Source organism: Protopterus annectens, chromosome 8.part1 (genome assembly GCF_019279795.1).
Source record: "Protopterus annectens isolate FY-2018-M chromosome 8.part1, PAN1.0, whole genome shotgun sequence".
Taxonomy (NCBI): domain Eukaryota; kingdom Metazoa; phylum Chordata; order Ceratodontiformes; family Protopteridae; genus Protopterus; species Protopterus annectens.
Window position 1 is genome coordinate 148,288,187 of NC_056742.1, and position 16,931 is coordinate 148,305,117.

Genomic DNA, 16,931 nt, shown 5'->3' on the forward strand with positions numbered 1-16,931 from the left:
CTAGCACAAAACCGACAACTAGCTACGTCGTGGTCAGGGCCTAAGCAAGGAATACAGTAAGAATGAAAATCCTTATGAGGTATTTGCTTCCCACATGAAATACAATTATTAACTTTTTCTGACATCGGAGTGGAGCAAGAAAAAAGTTTCCCCAACGGGGTACTTAGCTTTGAGTGGAGAAGAAAGTCTTCGGACCGAAGTATATAAAAAAATTAGTCAGGAGTCAACCGACCGGCACTTGCGAACTATCACCGCACGGCAAGAAAGACTGGAGAAGATGGCATCGGCTGTCAGCTTTATACTCCTGGCGCTCTGATGTCAGGGAGCATGGTTGAACAGCCGACGCCCGACCCAGACTTTGGGATTCTGGCCGACCGAGGGCTGCCTGCCGGCAGGGGAGAACCCTACAGTCATGACTGCAACAGTGAAACACGATGAACATCAAGGGGTATCAGTGCTGCTGGGGCTAGTCTGGAGCTATAAGTATGGTCCTTGGTTTTTCCTCCCTTATTTTGAGCAGTACCCTGGGTATGAGAGGTAGGGGAGGAAAGGCATAGACCAATATACTGACCCAGGGGAAGGACAGAACATCCACTTTCCAAGCCATGCAGTGATGCTCCCTGGTGCAGAATTTGCTGAGCTGATGGTTGGTGTGGGAGGCAAACAGGTTTACCTTCGGGATTCCCCATTTCTGAGTTATTGGGGTGAAGGTACTTCTGTTAAGTTGCCACTCGTGTGGGTCCAGAAGATTTCTGCTTAATTGGTCTGCCAGAGAGTTGAGAGAGCCTGGTAGGAATTGTGCTAATAGCTGTAGTTGAAATGCAGAGGCTGTGTGCCAAAGGATCATGGCCAGCCTGCACAAAGGGTAGGAGTGAGTCCCTCCCTGCTTGTTGATGTATGACATCACAGTGGTGTTGTCTATTTTGATCAGGAGAGCCCCTGGAGGCACAAGGGGCTTGAACGCTATCAAGGCGTGCTGCACCGCCATCATCTCTTTTTGACTGATGTGCAGAGGGATTTGCTGTGGGCTCCATTGGCCCTGTATGCACCTGCCGGCCAGGTGTGCACCCCACGCATAGTCTGATGCATCTGTGGTGAGGGTTTGGGTGGTGGGGGTGGGGAGAAAGGCATTCCCTTGTTGTGGGATCATGCTGTTGCCCACCAAAGAAAATCTTTTCTGAGGCAAGGAATTATAGGTAGAACAGTTTCCAGGTCTGGAGAGTGTTGACACCAAAGGCCCTTTAGGTACCATTGAAGTTTCCTCATATGCAGTCTGGCATATGGAATGAGTAGTATGCAAGATGCCATGAACTCCAGAGCTTGCAGGATCTTCCTTGCAGGTAGCTGGGGCCTGGTGGTTAGTTGAGAGAAGTAGGCTGTCAAGAAAATGTGTTTCTCTGGAGTTCGGTATGCCATCTGGGATGCTGTGTCCAGACTTGCTCCCATGAAGATTATCCTTTGGATGGGCACCTGTTTGGATTACTTTTTGTTGATTGTGTACCCTAGGGAGGTTAGTAGGGTCTTTACAAAGGCCAGGTGCTTGAGCAGCTTTTCCTGACTGTCTGCCTGAATAAGGCAGTCATCTAGGTATGGGTAAATCTGAATATTTCTTTGTTTGCAAAAGGCAATGGCCGGAGCCAGACATTGTGCGAAAACTCTGGGAGCAGTAGATAAGCCAAAGAGAAGCACAGAGAACTGAAAGTGTTGAGATCCTGCCCTGAAGTAGAGATATTTCCTGCATGACTCCCTGATAGGAATGTGGAGGTAAGCCTCTTTTAACTCCAGGGTGGCTAGCCAAGCGTCCTTGGACAGCATGAGTAGCACCTGTTGGAGGGTGAGCATTTTGAATTTTGGGATGACCAGGAAGGTGTTTAAAATGCATAGATTGGGGCTGGGGTGCCAGCTGCTCTCTTTACTGGGCACCAGAAAAAGTCTGGAGTAGAAACCTTGGCCTATCTGTTCTGCAGGAATGTGCTCTACTGTCCTCATAGAGAGCAGGGAAAGGATTTGATTTTGAGCCTCTGCCCACTGATTTGGTGGTAGATCTGGGTACCCTTTTGGGTTTGGAAGGGTTGCTGTTGTGTCTTTTGGTTTTTCCCGGTTAGGGGTCGCCACAGCGGAACTCTGGTCCGCTAATGATTGGCAGTTTATTTTTACGTGCTGAGTTGCCAGCCCTAACGCACAACCTTCAACGAAGGTACGTCCATTCACGCATGTCTCCACGCAGAAGACGCTCTAGCTGAGAGTCTAACCGGTCAAGGGTGTGGAAGGAAAATTTGTATCCCTGAGACACAATGTTCAGACCCCAGTGGTCTTTGGTAATAGTGGTCCAGGTGCTTGAGTGAAAGGAGAGTTTTCCTCCTAGGGGTAAGTGACGGTGGGCAGAGGAAGGGGGTGGAGGAGGTGAGTCATTGTGAGTTCTTACCATAAGGGGTGACTTAGAACTCCCTGGTTTAGAAGTGGAGGTAGTCCACTGCTTAGACCTCTGCATTCCCTGAGGTGCTGTTGGGGGAGGTCTGCTTCCACAGGGTCTAGGCTGGGCCGGATTAGTGGGAGCAGGAAAGGACCAGTTTTTGGAGGGACAATGCCTGCTGAACCTAGATGGCTGGACCTGCAATACATCTTTAACTGTTTGCATAGATTTTTCTTTTTCTTCCATCTTTTTTTAGACCTCTTCTGCCTTAGTGCCAAATAAGTTATCTTTGTGCAAGGGGACATCCAACAATTTAGATTTGACATGGTCTGACAGGGGCTGACTAAGCTATGCATGCCTTCTAATGACAGATCCAGTGACTGCTGCCCTGCAAGAAGCTCCTAGGGCATCAAAACCACAGTGCAAGGTGTGTTTAGTTACTTGACTTGCAGAATGCACTAACTCTTGTAAGTCTTTAGATTCTGCCCAGGCAGGAAAGGAAGACATTTTTTTGTTTAAGGAGTTCCAAGGTATATTGCTGAAATTTCAGCATATGGAACTGACAATTTACTGCTCTGATAAGCAAGAGTAGCTGAGGTGTATACTTTTTTTACCCCATCTGACAAATGCTCTGGAATCCCTGTCTGAGGGGGTGGGATTCTTAGCAGAGGTTGCTTTAATCCCTTTTGGCCCTTGAGAAATGACCTCAGGGTCAGCTATAGGATTTTTAAAAGGATATTTGTGTGAGTCAGGGACTCTATAGTACCTGTCTGGTTTTCTGGGAGAAGGAAGAAGGACATCAAGAGTCAAGCTGGATTCGAAGAAAACATCCTCTACAACATCCATGACTGGGGGATGGCCAAGGGTCTGCGTTGTGTAAGATCTAGGAATTCCCAGAGTTTCATTTTAGACTGAGGGTAGTCCTGATTCTCCCATTAGAAATGCTCCCTTAAAGTATGCAGGGTTTCCCTAAAGGAAAAATCCTCTGGGGGACAGGCTGAAGGAATGGAATCCTCTGTATCAGAATCTTCATAAGTGGAGAGGGGTTGCATGTCTTTACATTCAGATGCATCAGATTCATCTCACTCTTATTCAGAGAAAACTACAGAGGACAGATCTCTTTTCCTTTTGGAAGGGGTAGCTTGGCTTCCCCCCTGATCAGTATGAAAAAGTCTTCTGCCATTTTAAGCATTTGAGACTGAGGCAAGGTAGCAGGCTCCTGAGTGGGTCGTCGGTTTCTTGGGTGTGGTTCATACCCTGGGCCTATGAAACTCAGTAGTTTTAGAAAGAATGGTAGTCGTGAAAGAAGACATCATTTTGTGTTGAGATTCGGTAGTGTGAAGGACTTCCTCGGAAGCCAGTGCCTGCTCAGCGGCTCTGGACCCAGGCAAGGTAGAGACGACCACAGGATCCCTTAGTCGAAGAAAAGTTTTGTGGCATACCGGACTCCGAAAGGGTCTTGGTAGTGGCCTGTGAATCAACAGAAGCAGGCATCAGGGGCTGCAAAAGTGCCTCGCTGAGTACCGGAGAACTGATGACTTGCTTAACGGAAGTGTTGTCAGTAGGTTTGGACATGTGCGGTCTGGCTCTGTCTTTATCTTTGTTTTTTTGGAAGATCTGCTATCGGATGGCTTACCAAAGCCATGTTGGAATTCGAGAACTGTAAGTGAAAATATCTGGCTACAATAAGGGCCCAATGATGGATAGTTCTGGCATTGAACAAAGCACAGAAGCGACGATGAGGGACGTCGTGGTTTGGGCCTAAACAAATGACGCAGTAAGAGTGGAAGTCTCGATGTGGTATTTGCTTTCCACAGGTGAGACAATTATTAACTTTTTCTGACATGGGTTAGTGAAAGAAAAAAGGATCCTCAATGGGGTACTTAGCTTTAGAAGACTTCAACTTCAATTTGGTAAACAAAAACTCGGGTAGCGGCTGACCGGCACTCATGCAAACTGCTTCTGCTTTGGGCTCCATGGCAAGAAAGTCTGATGTAATGGCGTCGGCTACCTTATTTTATACTAGTGACGACCTTACGTCAGTCCTCAAGTGACAGCAACCGATGCAGAAATACTACGTCTCTGGTATTCAGGCCGGCCGAGGGCTACCCTGGCAGGGATAACCCAAATGTGATGACTGCAACAGTGAAACATGAAGAACATTTTGGTTGTTTTGACTTTCTCTTCTACATCCCCTTTGATAATGAGTGATTGGTGAACTGTTGCCTTTCTCCAGAAGTCCATAATCATTTCTTTGGTCTTATTAACATTCAGGTCCAGAATGTTCCTGTCACCTCATCCCTGTAATTATGTTCATCCCCACCGCTAATAACACCCATGACTGTGGTATCAACAATGAAGTTTATAATATGGTTTGAGTTATGTTTTGCAGTACAGTCATAGGTGAGGATGGTGAAGAGCAAGGGGCTGAGCACACAACCTTGGGGAACACCAGTATTCATGACTATGCGTTGAGAGGTGCTGTTCCCAGTGCATGTCCATTGGGGTCTACCAATCAGAAAGTCAAGAGTCCAGTTACATAGGTGCTTGTTTATCCCAAGTTTCAAGAGCTTATCCACCAGTTGCTTCAGTATCACAGTGTTGAACGCAGATATGAAGTTGATGTACAGCAGCCTTACGTAGTTGTTCCTCCCTTCTAGGTGTTTTAGTGCAAGGTGAAGTGTAACTGATATCGCATCCGCAGTCAATCTATTTGCATGGTATGCAAACTGGAGTGGATCGAAGGACTTAGTCAAACCCACAGATAGATGTTTCTTCACAATCCTCTCAAAGCACTTGATGACGTTTGAGGTTAAGGCAACCGGTCTGAAGTCAGTGAGGCAGTTAGGGTTGGGTTTCTTCTGAAGTGGGACAATACTTGTTTCCCTGAAATGTGAGGGAACTTTCTCCATAGCAAGGGATGATCTGATGGCATCTGAAATTACCACACATAACTGATCAGCACACCTCTTCAACACCTTGCCAGGTATGTTATCTGGTCCAGCAGCCTTCCTAGGATTTATTTTCTTAAGATGAAGTCTCACCTCCTTGGAGTTTAAGGTGAGCACCATCTCCTCTTGTCAGTGTTTGTTTTAGAAGGTACGGTGGTGTTCTTCTCCTCAAATCTGCTAAAGGAGTTCAGTTCATTTAGGAATTCAAGTTATCACATTGAGGTGTTTTGGTCTTTGAACCTGTGTGCCGCTGTATCCCCTGCCATAGGCTTCTCATGTCCCTCATGTGTTGGAAACGGATCTGAGTTTTCCTCACATACTCTCTCTTTGCCTCTGATGCCTTTTTCAGACTTGATCTTGCTGCTTTTAAGCTTTCTTGGTCATTTGCCTTGAAGGCTGCATTTCTTTCCCTCAGTAGGTGTAGACATTCCTGGTGAGCCAGGGCTTCTGATTAGCTCTTATAGTGATGGCTTTCATGGTGGTTACATCCCCCATGCATTTATTTATGAAGGCAAGAACTGATTCAGTATAACTCTCTATGTCTAACTGGAGGTTGTGCATAGGCACTTCTTTGAAGACCTCCCAGCAGGTGGTATTGAAACAGTCCTGAAGGCAATCCATGGAACCCTCCTGCCAGACTCTGAACTGTTTGGTTGTGTTTTTTTCTCTGATCAAAGCTATCTTATACGTAGGCAGAAGCAGAATGACAGTGTGATCAGAACTGCCTACGCTGGGGTGCTTCAAATCTTTAAAGGCTCCTTTAATATCACTGTAAGTGCTGGCAATGCATTTGTACTAATTTGGAAATACAATGGGTCAATATCTCTAAGATGCAAATAACAGAATGTCTAAAATGCCTCTACAACTTAACAGCCTGACAAACATGTGAAGGCATACCCCTTTGCTTGAGAAATTTGGCAAAGCCAAAGATGGGGGGGGGGGGGGGCAGAGGCCCAAGACCATAGACAATTTTGAAATGTCAATAAAATTCCCTTAAAGTTAATAGAACAGGTGCTGCATCAATGTGCATTTTCTGAACAATAAGAAGTATGAACCTCTAAAATCTGGCTTTGGTGATTGTGTGATCATCAGTGATGTACCACAAGTTAATAAAAAACTTTCAAGGGACAGGGTAAAAATATGAAGCAAAATCAGAGACATTCTGCAAAAGCATGGGCAGTTGAGAAGTATGTGTGCAAGTCCGACAGCATGTAAGTCAACAAGTGGAGAGCACAGGTCTGTCTCCAAGCCCCCTGCCTCCAGAGGTTAACACAAAACCTGAACTAAGATTCTAGATGGCAACACATATAGTGGGGAACATCCACCTAGAAAGCATGGCAAACCAGATCATGGTAGCAATTAGGAAATATTAATTAAAAATGTTTCAGATAAAAGTGACATCCAATGACTGAATAGTAGAGGGAAGCTGTACTAGGCCCTTGTCACAGCAGAAAAGATCTTTTGATGGCAAAGATATTCTTGCAAATTATTTGCCTCACTTTAAAAAACTAATTATTCTGCCCCTTATGTAACATTTACGATTACAGTAGTGAAACAGCTGTACAAAACCTGCTTTACAGATTAGATTGGTAATCCCCATGAAAACACATTGCTACTTCCTACATTTACTTGTTACTAATGGTTTATATTAAGTGTATGTAATCTGTATTTACAGAATAGAATAATGGTTTGCCACAGTAGCTCTTTGCTATAATGTTTAAAAACTTGCTGATATCCGATATCCATTGGTGAAGAAGGATTTGTATTCAGTACTTTGCCCTCTGATGAAAGTTTCTTATATTTTGTTAGAAAAATGCAGTCAAATAACAATGGAGCACAACAAAGAAAATAAATTCCAGACTGTGAGCAATATTTAAAGAAGTAACTAATGTCATCCTGATTTACTAATTGTGCAAAAATATATTTACTCAGTTACAAAACATAAGATCAGTACATGATCAGTACAAGCAGCTATTTCACACATTATGGTACTGTAGCAATGTAAATGTTCATTATGTACAGACTGAATTGTTGTAAGGTATTTACGGCAACTACTTTACCTTATCATGCTGAAGGGGTATGACAAATCTTCTACATGTTGGCTTTGACTTGCACTTGTTTTTATCCTCAAAATCCTTAGAAGTTTTTATGTTAGCCAGGTAGAACATTTCATAAAGACTATTGTCCTCATAGGCAATAATGTCAAATATGACATGACCGTCCTCCTCATAAGCGTTGACATGATGAAAAGTCACAAGTGCGTCAGTGTAGAATTTACCGGGTATTATTTTCTTTGTTTTTCGGTCAAGCACATAAATTAAAGTCTGTAAATAAGACAGCAATCAGAAAACATTTAACTTCTGCGACTACCATTGAGATTTTTTTCTGCATGAACAATTCAATGTTGCTCTATCATTTCATTAGCTTTTTGTAACTTTTAATCACATTTCACCAGTTGCTAAAACATTTCACATTACTGTGTGAAAAAGATGCATTAAGAACATTGTCTCTCATGTCCTCCACCCCCTCCAAGTTATTAGGATAGGTTCATACTGATATCAATGCAGATTACGCTTGCTTTCATAAATTTCTCATTACATAATGACTGCATATTACTAAAGGTCAAATAGTGCACTAGGCATATACCAGTTCAATTAAGTATTTTACAACTAAAATAGTTCTTCAGTCCAAAAGTATACTTACTTTGCAGTGTAGTTGTCCTTGATTTCAAATGAAATCAGACTCCTGTAGTTTCACAAAGAAATATTAAAGAATCAGAAATGACTGGACATATTTTACTAAATCATAATATCCTGAAAATCAACCAATGAACATAAAATGAATATACTGCATAAAAGCAATGGAATTTTTGGCACATCCCATGTGCCCGAATGGAGTGTACACTCCACGATCGTACTTGCATATTCTATGCAACCTTGAGATAAAATAAATATTCAGTTTTGCTGTTAAACACTGAAAAAGGATATGAAACAAAGGCAGCCTATTTATTTTTTTTGAACTGCACTATTCGACTACAGTAGTGTAAAGGATAAGAAAGTTGATTGTAGAGTGTTAATGGCAAAGATAGATATAAGGTTTTACTGCCAATCTTTGTTGTAGAGCATTAGTGTTTAATATATCAATGGTTAACTTATTATAATGTTGATGGCTAAGATATTAGGTTTTGCTGCTAACTTTGTTGCAGAGTGTTATATATGCTTTATGAGATTTCACTGCCAACCTTTACTTTGTTTTAATTGAATCTCCAACTACTGCTCTCTTTTACTACCTTGGTCTTCTACCCACTATCCCCCCTCTCTCTGCTAACTTCTCATTTCCTCCCTCTTTCTACTTATCTACCACCTTGTATGTTTGGTCTTTTACCCTAACTTTCCCCCTCTTCCTCTCACTCTTCATAAATAAAGCTTTCTAACTTGGTGTTCTCTCCTCCTCTCTTACAGCACAGTGTTCTGAGTGCTCCCTCCCTGCCTCAAAAACTAAAAGGAAAACCACCTGTTAACCGGAAGACACCCCTGAAGCTGACTGCTTGTCAGGCTTCACAAAAAGCTTCTATCCTAAAGTAAATGTGCATGTATGTTGCTACTACCTAATTTTATCTGAATGCCTATAGTGTTTTGTGAAACCCCTCCATGCGAAAATCAGCAGCCCACTGCAGACCCTAGCCAAACTCCTCCTCTAGTATTTTTCCCTAAGCTTATTTTTATTTTACACTGGAAAAACCCTCTTACTTACCTCTCCTAGTTGCTATTTCCCCTCTGTCCACTAGGTGGCAGTATTCTACCAATCTATTTCAGTTTTTAACCTTCTATTCCCAAAGGTCTTAAATCTAGTCCCTAGCCTCTAGACCATAATTCTTATCCCCTTGCTAATCTATTAGGGAATTTCACTCTTACCACAATAATTAGCCATATATCCTAGATAAGATAACTCACCTTTTCTCAATATTTCACTCTCATTTCTACTTTATTAAGCCAAATCTTTAAAGACAGCTGATAATTTATTTCTGCTGTACCTAACTTATTGCTCCTGCAGGCTCACTCCGCTCCCCTACCCTACCCCCAAATTCCACCCACCCCTACAACTCCTAACCTTATACTTTCTTAGCTACACCTCTACCCCATATTAACCAACAGCTCACTCAATCTCATTACACACTTATCACGTTACTCCCAATTTAGTTAATTTCCCTAATTACCTAATCTTTCTCTTTACAGAGACACACCCTAATCTTGTATTTCCAGAATCACTAATCACTTTATTTTACTCATCCTACACCTCTTATCTATCCTATCCTATCCCATCCTACTATGGCTATCTCTAGTTTACAAAGACATCTTAACATACTCATGTCCACAGTCCTTACCACACTCCTACTATCTCACAGCCTCTCCAGCTATGAGCACCTAAGCCTTACTAAACTTAACAGCCCCTTAAAACAAACAACTCTTTTCTCTTCTCCAACCTCTCAAACCCACAGTAATATAACATCCTCTTCATCTTACCTTCTACCACATTTCTACAGACTAACCCATATTAAACACTTCCAAACCAGAAAAAAACTGACCCCATCTTATGTAAACTTGGGAAACTCTCTCAGAATCCCCAACAGCACCTACTACTACATGGTGACATTTATCCAAACCCAGGCCCTAGCATATCCACATGTAATCCCCAATCTACCCGTCCCTCCACCTCACTTACCCCCACTAAAACCCCAAACACACTTTTCACAGCTCAGCTGAATATACGTAGCATTAACAATAAAATCACCCAGCTGAACGCCCTGCTAGATTTACACTCCTTTGACATCCTATGTCTATCAGAAACCTGGCTCAAACCAGTTAGTAAAGACAATGACATAATCCCACCTGGCTACAACATCCTGAGACTAGACTGTCTAAATAAGGGTGGTGGGGTAGCAATATTGTTCAAATCTGAATTGCAGGTCACCTCACTAGATACTCAATCATCCTCACCTAATAATGCCAAGATCTTAATATCCAAGCTCCAAGTTAATGCTAATAAATACATATACATTATTTGCTCACACATCCCCCCAGGTAATAACATAAATATACTTGAAAATACCCTTAGTTGGCTTTCCACCTCCTTCTCACAAGAAACCATACTCCTTGAGGATTTTAATATTGACTGGAAATGTTGTACTTCTGGAAATCCAACTACTCACATCCATCTTTATGGATTTCATCAAACCATCACCTCCCCCTACCAGAACCCATAAACCTAGCAACAAACAAACCACCTTAGATTGGATACTAGTAAACAGTAATCCCCAATTATACAAAACAGGCTTACTCCTTGATATTAGTGACCACTCTCTGACCTTTATATCCAGACAAAATACCTCAATCCCCAACCAAATTAACTGTAGAACTACACAAAACAAGAAAAATCTAAACCCAGTCAACTTTCCAGCTGAGCTTAAAGCTTGCAATTGGTCACCCCTAAAATCCCTACCTCTTGACGAAGCAGTCTCATACTTTAACAATAAATTCTTACAAATTCTGGAACACCATGCTCCCTCTCGCACTGTTAGAATAAGGAACAAACCTGCTCCTTGGCTCACAAATGAGGCAAGGCAAAAAATGAGACAGAAATAAAACCTGGACCAAATGGAGACATACTAAAAACTCTACTTATCATCTTAACTTTAGGCAGCTTAGAAATGTCACAAAAAAATTAATATTCCTTGATAAAAAACTATTACCTCACATTCTAACAGACCCAACATCAAAACCCACAAAAATTCTGGTCAGGAATAAATTGCTTCACCCTGGACACTCCAAAACACTGACCCCCACTAAAATTGATTCAAAACTCTCCCAGCCAAATTGCTGATATTTTTAACAAATTTCTCTTGAACAGTCCAATCATTAGCTAATACCTTACCCCCCCCATACCACCTGTTACTACTGCAGAGTAACCCCTGCCAACCAACTTACTCCACACATTATACCTCCAACCTGTCCCAACATCCCATATACGCAATCTAATTTTCAAACTTAAACCCTGCACTCCATCAGCTGACCTCCTACCAACTGAATACCTGCAAATGTCATCTGGAGTACTTGCCTTCTCAATTTCTATATTAATTAACAGGACCATAACAGAATGCTCCATCCCCTATCTATGGAAAGTCTCACACATTATTCCACTCCATAAGGGAGGTAACTCAAATGCACACTCTAACTTCCGCCCCATAGCCCTACTTTCCCCATTAGAAAAAATTATGGAGAGATGTACTCATAATCTACTTGATCTTCTCCTCCAAAACCATCTACTAGTGGAATGCCAGCATGGCTTTAGGTCATTCCATAGTGCTACAACGGCACTCCTATCCTTTTCAGACTGCATTAACAAAAAACTAACAACTTACTGTCCTCAGCCCTCTTTATTGACCTCTCTAAAGCATTTGACATGGTGAATCACCAACTATTATCAGATATCCTAAGGTCTTTCTCATTTGACACCCAAACAGTCCAGTGGTTTAAGTCCTACTTAGGAAATAGACACCAAGCAGTACTCTGGGACAAAAAACTATCCACTCAACTCCCTATCTCTCTTGGTGTCCCTCAAGGCTCCATTCTGGGATCTCTCCTCTTTACTATTTTCATTAATCATCTGAAAACATCCATTCCGCAGGCCACCTGTATACAATACTCTGATGACTCGACATTAATATGTAGTGCCTTGTCACCTGCAGAGCTTCAAACCAAGACCCAAACAGTATTTAACTCAGTCGAAAACAGGTTCCATCATCGCTGTCTCCTCCTTAACCCCAAAAAAAAAACAAATTATTATTGTTCTCCCCCACTTTAAAGTCCCCTGCTATTAACTTTACAGTCACATCCAACAATGGGACTCAAATAGCTCCCGACTTGTCCACCAAACTTCTAGGTGTGACTATTGATGATAATCTGAACTTTTACAAACAAATTAACGTAACTATTAAAACAGTTAATAGAAAACTTGGTTTCCTTTATAGACTCAAACCCTTTCTCACAGCTTCAACTAGGTCTACTATCGCCCAAACACACCTAATCTCCACCTTTCTCTATGCCTCCCCAATCTATACAAACCTCTCCAAAAGCAATATCAGCAAATTGGCAACATCTTATAATAACATAGCCAGATTTGGCACTGGATCCCCATTTAGAACCCATCACTGCCAGAATCTCAAACTATTAGGATCGCTGGAACTGCAAAGCCAGCTTCTTATACAGCAACTTACAATAATTCGTAAGATTCTGCATCATGCCACAAATGCTCCCATTCTCAGCAACCTTATTAGCCAATACAAAAACCTAACAACCCTAAGATCTGCAAACAGGGTACTAGTATCTACCTTAAAATCCAACAAGTCTGGGGATTACTTGTTCACTAACTCTGTTGGTAACACTTGGAACAAGCTTCCAAGTGAACTAACATAACTCTCATCCACACCACTGTTTAAAAAGCAATTAAAAATCTTCCTAAAATCACAATGGTTATGCTCTTTCACCAACCCAGACTGACACTATTCATATCGCCTGACCACCTTTCCCAGCTGGTATAACACCACACTTTTTTTGTTTTTCTCTTTACTAATCTACTGAAGAAATACACTTCCTAGGAAACCAATATTTAAAAAAAAAAAAAGTGTTTCTTGTATTATATCTATTTTACAAAATGTTTCAACTATAAATGACTATAAATTATGTTTATATTGTTATGATGTGATCACTATGTAATTTTTTTCTTTTTTTATGTCTTGGAGCTTTTCTCTCCGGGCATTTGCTGAAAATGGACATATATCCAGTCAGACTATCCCGGTCAACAAATGTAAAATAAAATAAAATAAATAAAATAAAATTCTTACACAAAATTAAAACTGTTTTGCTTACACTGCATATAGTCTCTCTTTCTCACACACACACACAGTGTTAGGAGTATGTTATACATATACTCAGTGTTTTAGTACTGTAGCAGACGTGCATTGTGCCATGTGCCGATGCATTCCCTACTCTACCAGTGAAGAACTGCCATGACTACTTGTACTTGATTAAGCACCTTGTTCCTAGAGGGTACTGATGTTTTGTAGTCTTCTACTGTTTCATGACCTTGAAATGGATTAAGTAGGTTATCACAAAATGAATGCATGAAAGAGGGAATGAATGAGTGAACACTGCCATCCAAGCTTTTCTTGGTCCATGAAGAATCATCTGCTCTATCTTGGCGCTCTGATTCAAGTAATTGCTGATCACTTCTATGCATTGCTTTGAGCAGCTTCTTCTCTCTGTTGTACAACTATAGAGTTGGTACACACAAGTTCAGGGGAGTGTTGGTACATACAAGTTCAGGGGAGAGTTGGTACATACAAGTTCAGGGGAGAGTTGGTACATACAAGTTCAGGGGAGAGTTGGTACATACAAGTTCAGGGGAGAGTTGGTACATACAAGTTCAGGGGAGAGTTGGTACATACAAGTTCAGGGGAGTTCAAGAGCTTGCTCTCATGTCAGACAGGGGCATGACGCTTACTCATTATAAAAAATACCCTTACATATACATTACTATAGCTAGAATAGAAGTAAGCATATAGTAGAACATATACTCAGGATCAAAAACATGAGTGCATCGTATTCAAGAACATGAAACTTAGTCTATAAATAAGACAAACTTTTATCAGCTTAGTTAAAGCATAGCCCATGGAGTCTGAAGGGGGCAGTACATATCTAATGGTGGCAATATCATCAGCAAAATACTGAGCAGTCACCTCTAGTGCTATGATGTGGGAGCAGCTACACAGCCACTATGGCTGGTTAGGCAGTCATTACCAAAATCTTGCATTAGAGAGAAAACCTACCTTTGTATGAAATATCTCAGACTGGTAATGAGCATAATTTTTCATTCAGTTCACACTTGTTACTCTAAAGACCCATACACCTCTAAAGATATTCCAACTTTAATTTCCCACACTTTCACTTGCAAAGCTTAACATCACACCATGGCTCATGTGCCTTAAGCCTCAACAGAAACTGATACACAGATGCTAGGACTAGACAGTTCAGAAAAGAGGTCAGGGAGTTATTACAGTCAGCAACCAGACAATCTAGCTTGCCAGCACTGCTGACTAAAAGAAGTTGATAAAAGTACTGACAAAAAAAAAAAACAAAACAATAAGATAAAGCATTAGATAAATTATGGCACTAATTCAGATCAAGCTGAAGGGCTAGCAAAGGGTAGTGCAAAAGCAAAATGGACCAGGAAGTGATGAGACCAAGACACCAGCTCCATCCATACCTCTTAACATATTAGAACAAGAAATCTGGACAAAGCCAAAAAGGGGGGGGGGGGGTAAAGGACCAAAAATCGAGCATATGTCAAATAACAGGTTTTACATTAGCATGCATTTTTCTGAAGGATTTGAAGTCTGAAACTTAAATGTCTGTCATTATTTAGTGAGTTCATTCCTCAATGATTTACCAGAATACCACAAATTTTATGATTAGCAGACCTAAAATATGAGGCAAAAATCTGGACAGTTAAGAGGTATGGCTCCATCTTTAGGGTTATCACATACAACTGGTACACCATACTAAAAGTAAGTCCTAAATAACCATTTGCAGAGCAAACTACTTATGATTTACTTGGGGGGTGGTGGCAGTGAGCTGATCCAAAATGGACACCTTTCAGCCACACCCCAGGAGTTACAGAACATACAGAAAAGTGCTGCAGTAGGCATATAAAATAAAAATAGGTGTGTAATGCTTTAATTAAAATGTACATAACAACTGTATGGAAAGTAGCCAAGGCAAAACAGATTTGGGGACAAGCAGTCAACAGGAAAGTCAAATGAACTCTTAAAGTAAAGTTCTTGTAGAACCAGTTGGGTGGCTGATGAGGAAAAGCCGACAGTTTTCTCCTGCACCAAAGACATACTCAAGAGTTGTTCTTTCATTTGGTAACACGTGATACCTGAAGCTTTGGGTTAAAGAAATAGATATCCTACCTTGATCTTGTCCTGCACGGGGCACTGAATAATAAAGGCTCCTGGAAGTACAGCAGCTGCCAGGCCAGTTATCCATAAAAACGCAAATTCAGTATCATGAGATAAAGACAAATCAGAAACAATTCCAGTCTTTCTGAAGATAGACCTTGCATTAGAATACAGGACTCTGTATGGGAACATAGGTTCATAGGTAGGTACTAGGCTATTGGCCCTAAGGCCTATATAAGCCTAGCCAAATGGTACCCTGGCTTTTGCCACCCACGAAAATAATTTTCCTGTGCCCCTGTCAAGCAGAGCCACAGAAGTGATCCCCGGGGTGAATTTCCTATCTCCCATCCAATCATCAATATTTTTCTTGAAGAGTGCTAATAAGGAACTTTGTTTTATATATATAAAGGTAGTTTGTTCCAGAGTATGGGAAATCTCTGGGACAGGAATCTATCCCTCCAGCATGTTCTGTTTATTGTGGTGACAAGGGTTAGGTCCCTATAGCGTGCAGTTCGGAGGGTTTGGGATTTGTTTATGTGGAGCATGTCCAACAGCTCTGGGTTTGACATAGCTTTGTATGTTAGGCAGAGATCGCCTCTGAGTAGGTGATATGCTACACAGTAAAGCTGGAGTTTTTTGAGACGGTCTGCGTAGGGCATCTTTTGAGGCCGGTAATCCTCTTTGTGAGGTATTTCTGTGGCCTTTCCAGTTGTTGTAGACGTCTTGTGAGGTACATACCAAAAGGGGCGTTGTACTCTATAATGGGTCTAATGAGTGATGAGTAGAGGGGAACAATGACCTCTTTTTTCCTGGATGAGAAACCTTTTGTGATGAGGTGTGCCATGTAGAAGTATTTCCTGACTACTGTGGCGATGTGATTATTAAAGGAGAGACTACTGTCCACCTATGTCCCAAGGTCTCATCACACTTACGGTGTTAAGTAGACTACTGCCTATGTGGTAGTTCATGGGTACAAAGTTTTTACCAAAAGGGATGACAATGCACTTTTTGGCATTGAGCTTGAGGCCATGGCTTTGACACCAGGCATCTGTCTCAGTGAGGCCCTTTTGTAGGATGTACACATCGTTGGGAGTTTTGATTACGACTCCTAGTTTGCAGTCATCTGCAAACTTTGTTAGCCAAAGACCTTCTGTGTTAGCCTGTACTTCAGAGAAGTAGACACCAAATAGGAGAGGACCTAGGACTGAACTCTGTGGTACTCCACTTGTCACTGGTCTGAAGTTGGATTTAGAGTCTGCTATTTTCACAGTGTGGGTTCTGTCAGTGAGCCAGTTGGCAACCCATCTTGTGACATAGGGATTTATACCTAGTTTTAGGAGATCAGGTCCCAGCTACTTTGCTGAGGTGTTAAAGAGAAACCTTGAGTACAGCTCTGAGAAATAATAGACAAGCCTCAATGAGCCGACTCATGCAAGAATGGGAGTAAAAGGTTCTCCAACCCACCATCGTTAAGCACCCAGAAGGTACCAAAAGAACTCACTTTTAGCATCTGTTTTTTTTTTTTTTTTTTGGAAGGTGTATAAGCACT

The 16,931-nt window shown here is 41.6% G+C and overlaps 1 protein-coding gene across 1 annotated transcript in view; it reads right to left on the reverse strand.

Annotated features, from left to right (window-relative positions):
* The window catches only part of BCO1 (beta-carotene oxygenase 1), a 433,849-nt gene that overhangs the window by 120,284 nt on the left and 296,634 nt on the right, over window positions 1-16,931 (reverse strand). Inside the window, exon 7 of the mRNA XM_044081793.1 lies at window positions 7,425-7,688. Coding sequence (XP_043937728.1) covers window positions 7,425-7,688 — 264 coding nt within the window. The remainder of the gene's footprint in view (window positions 1-7,424; window positions 7,689-16,931) is intronic.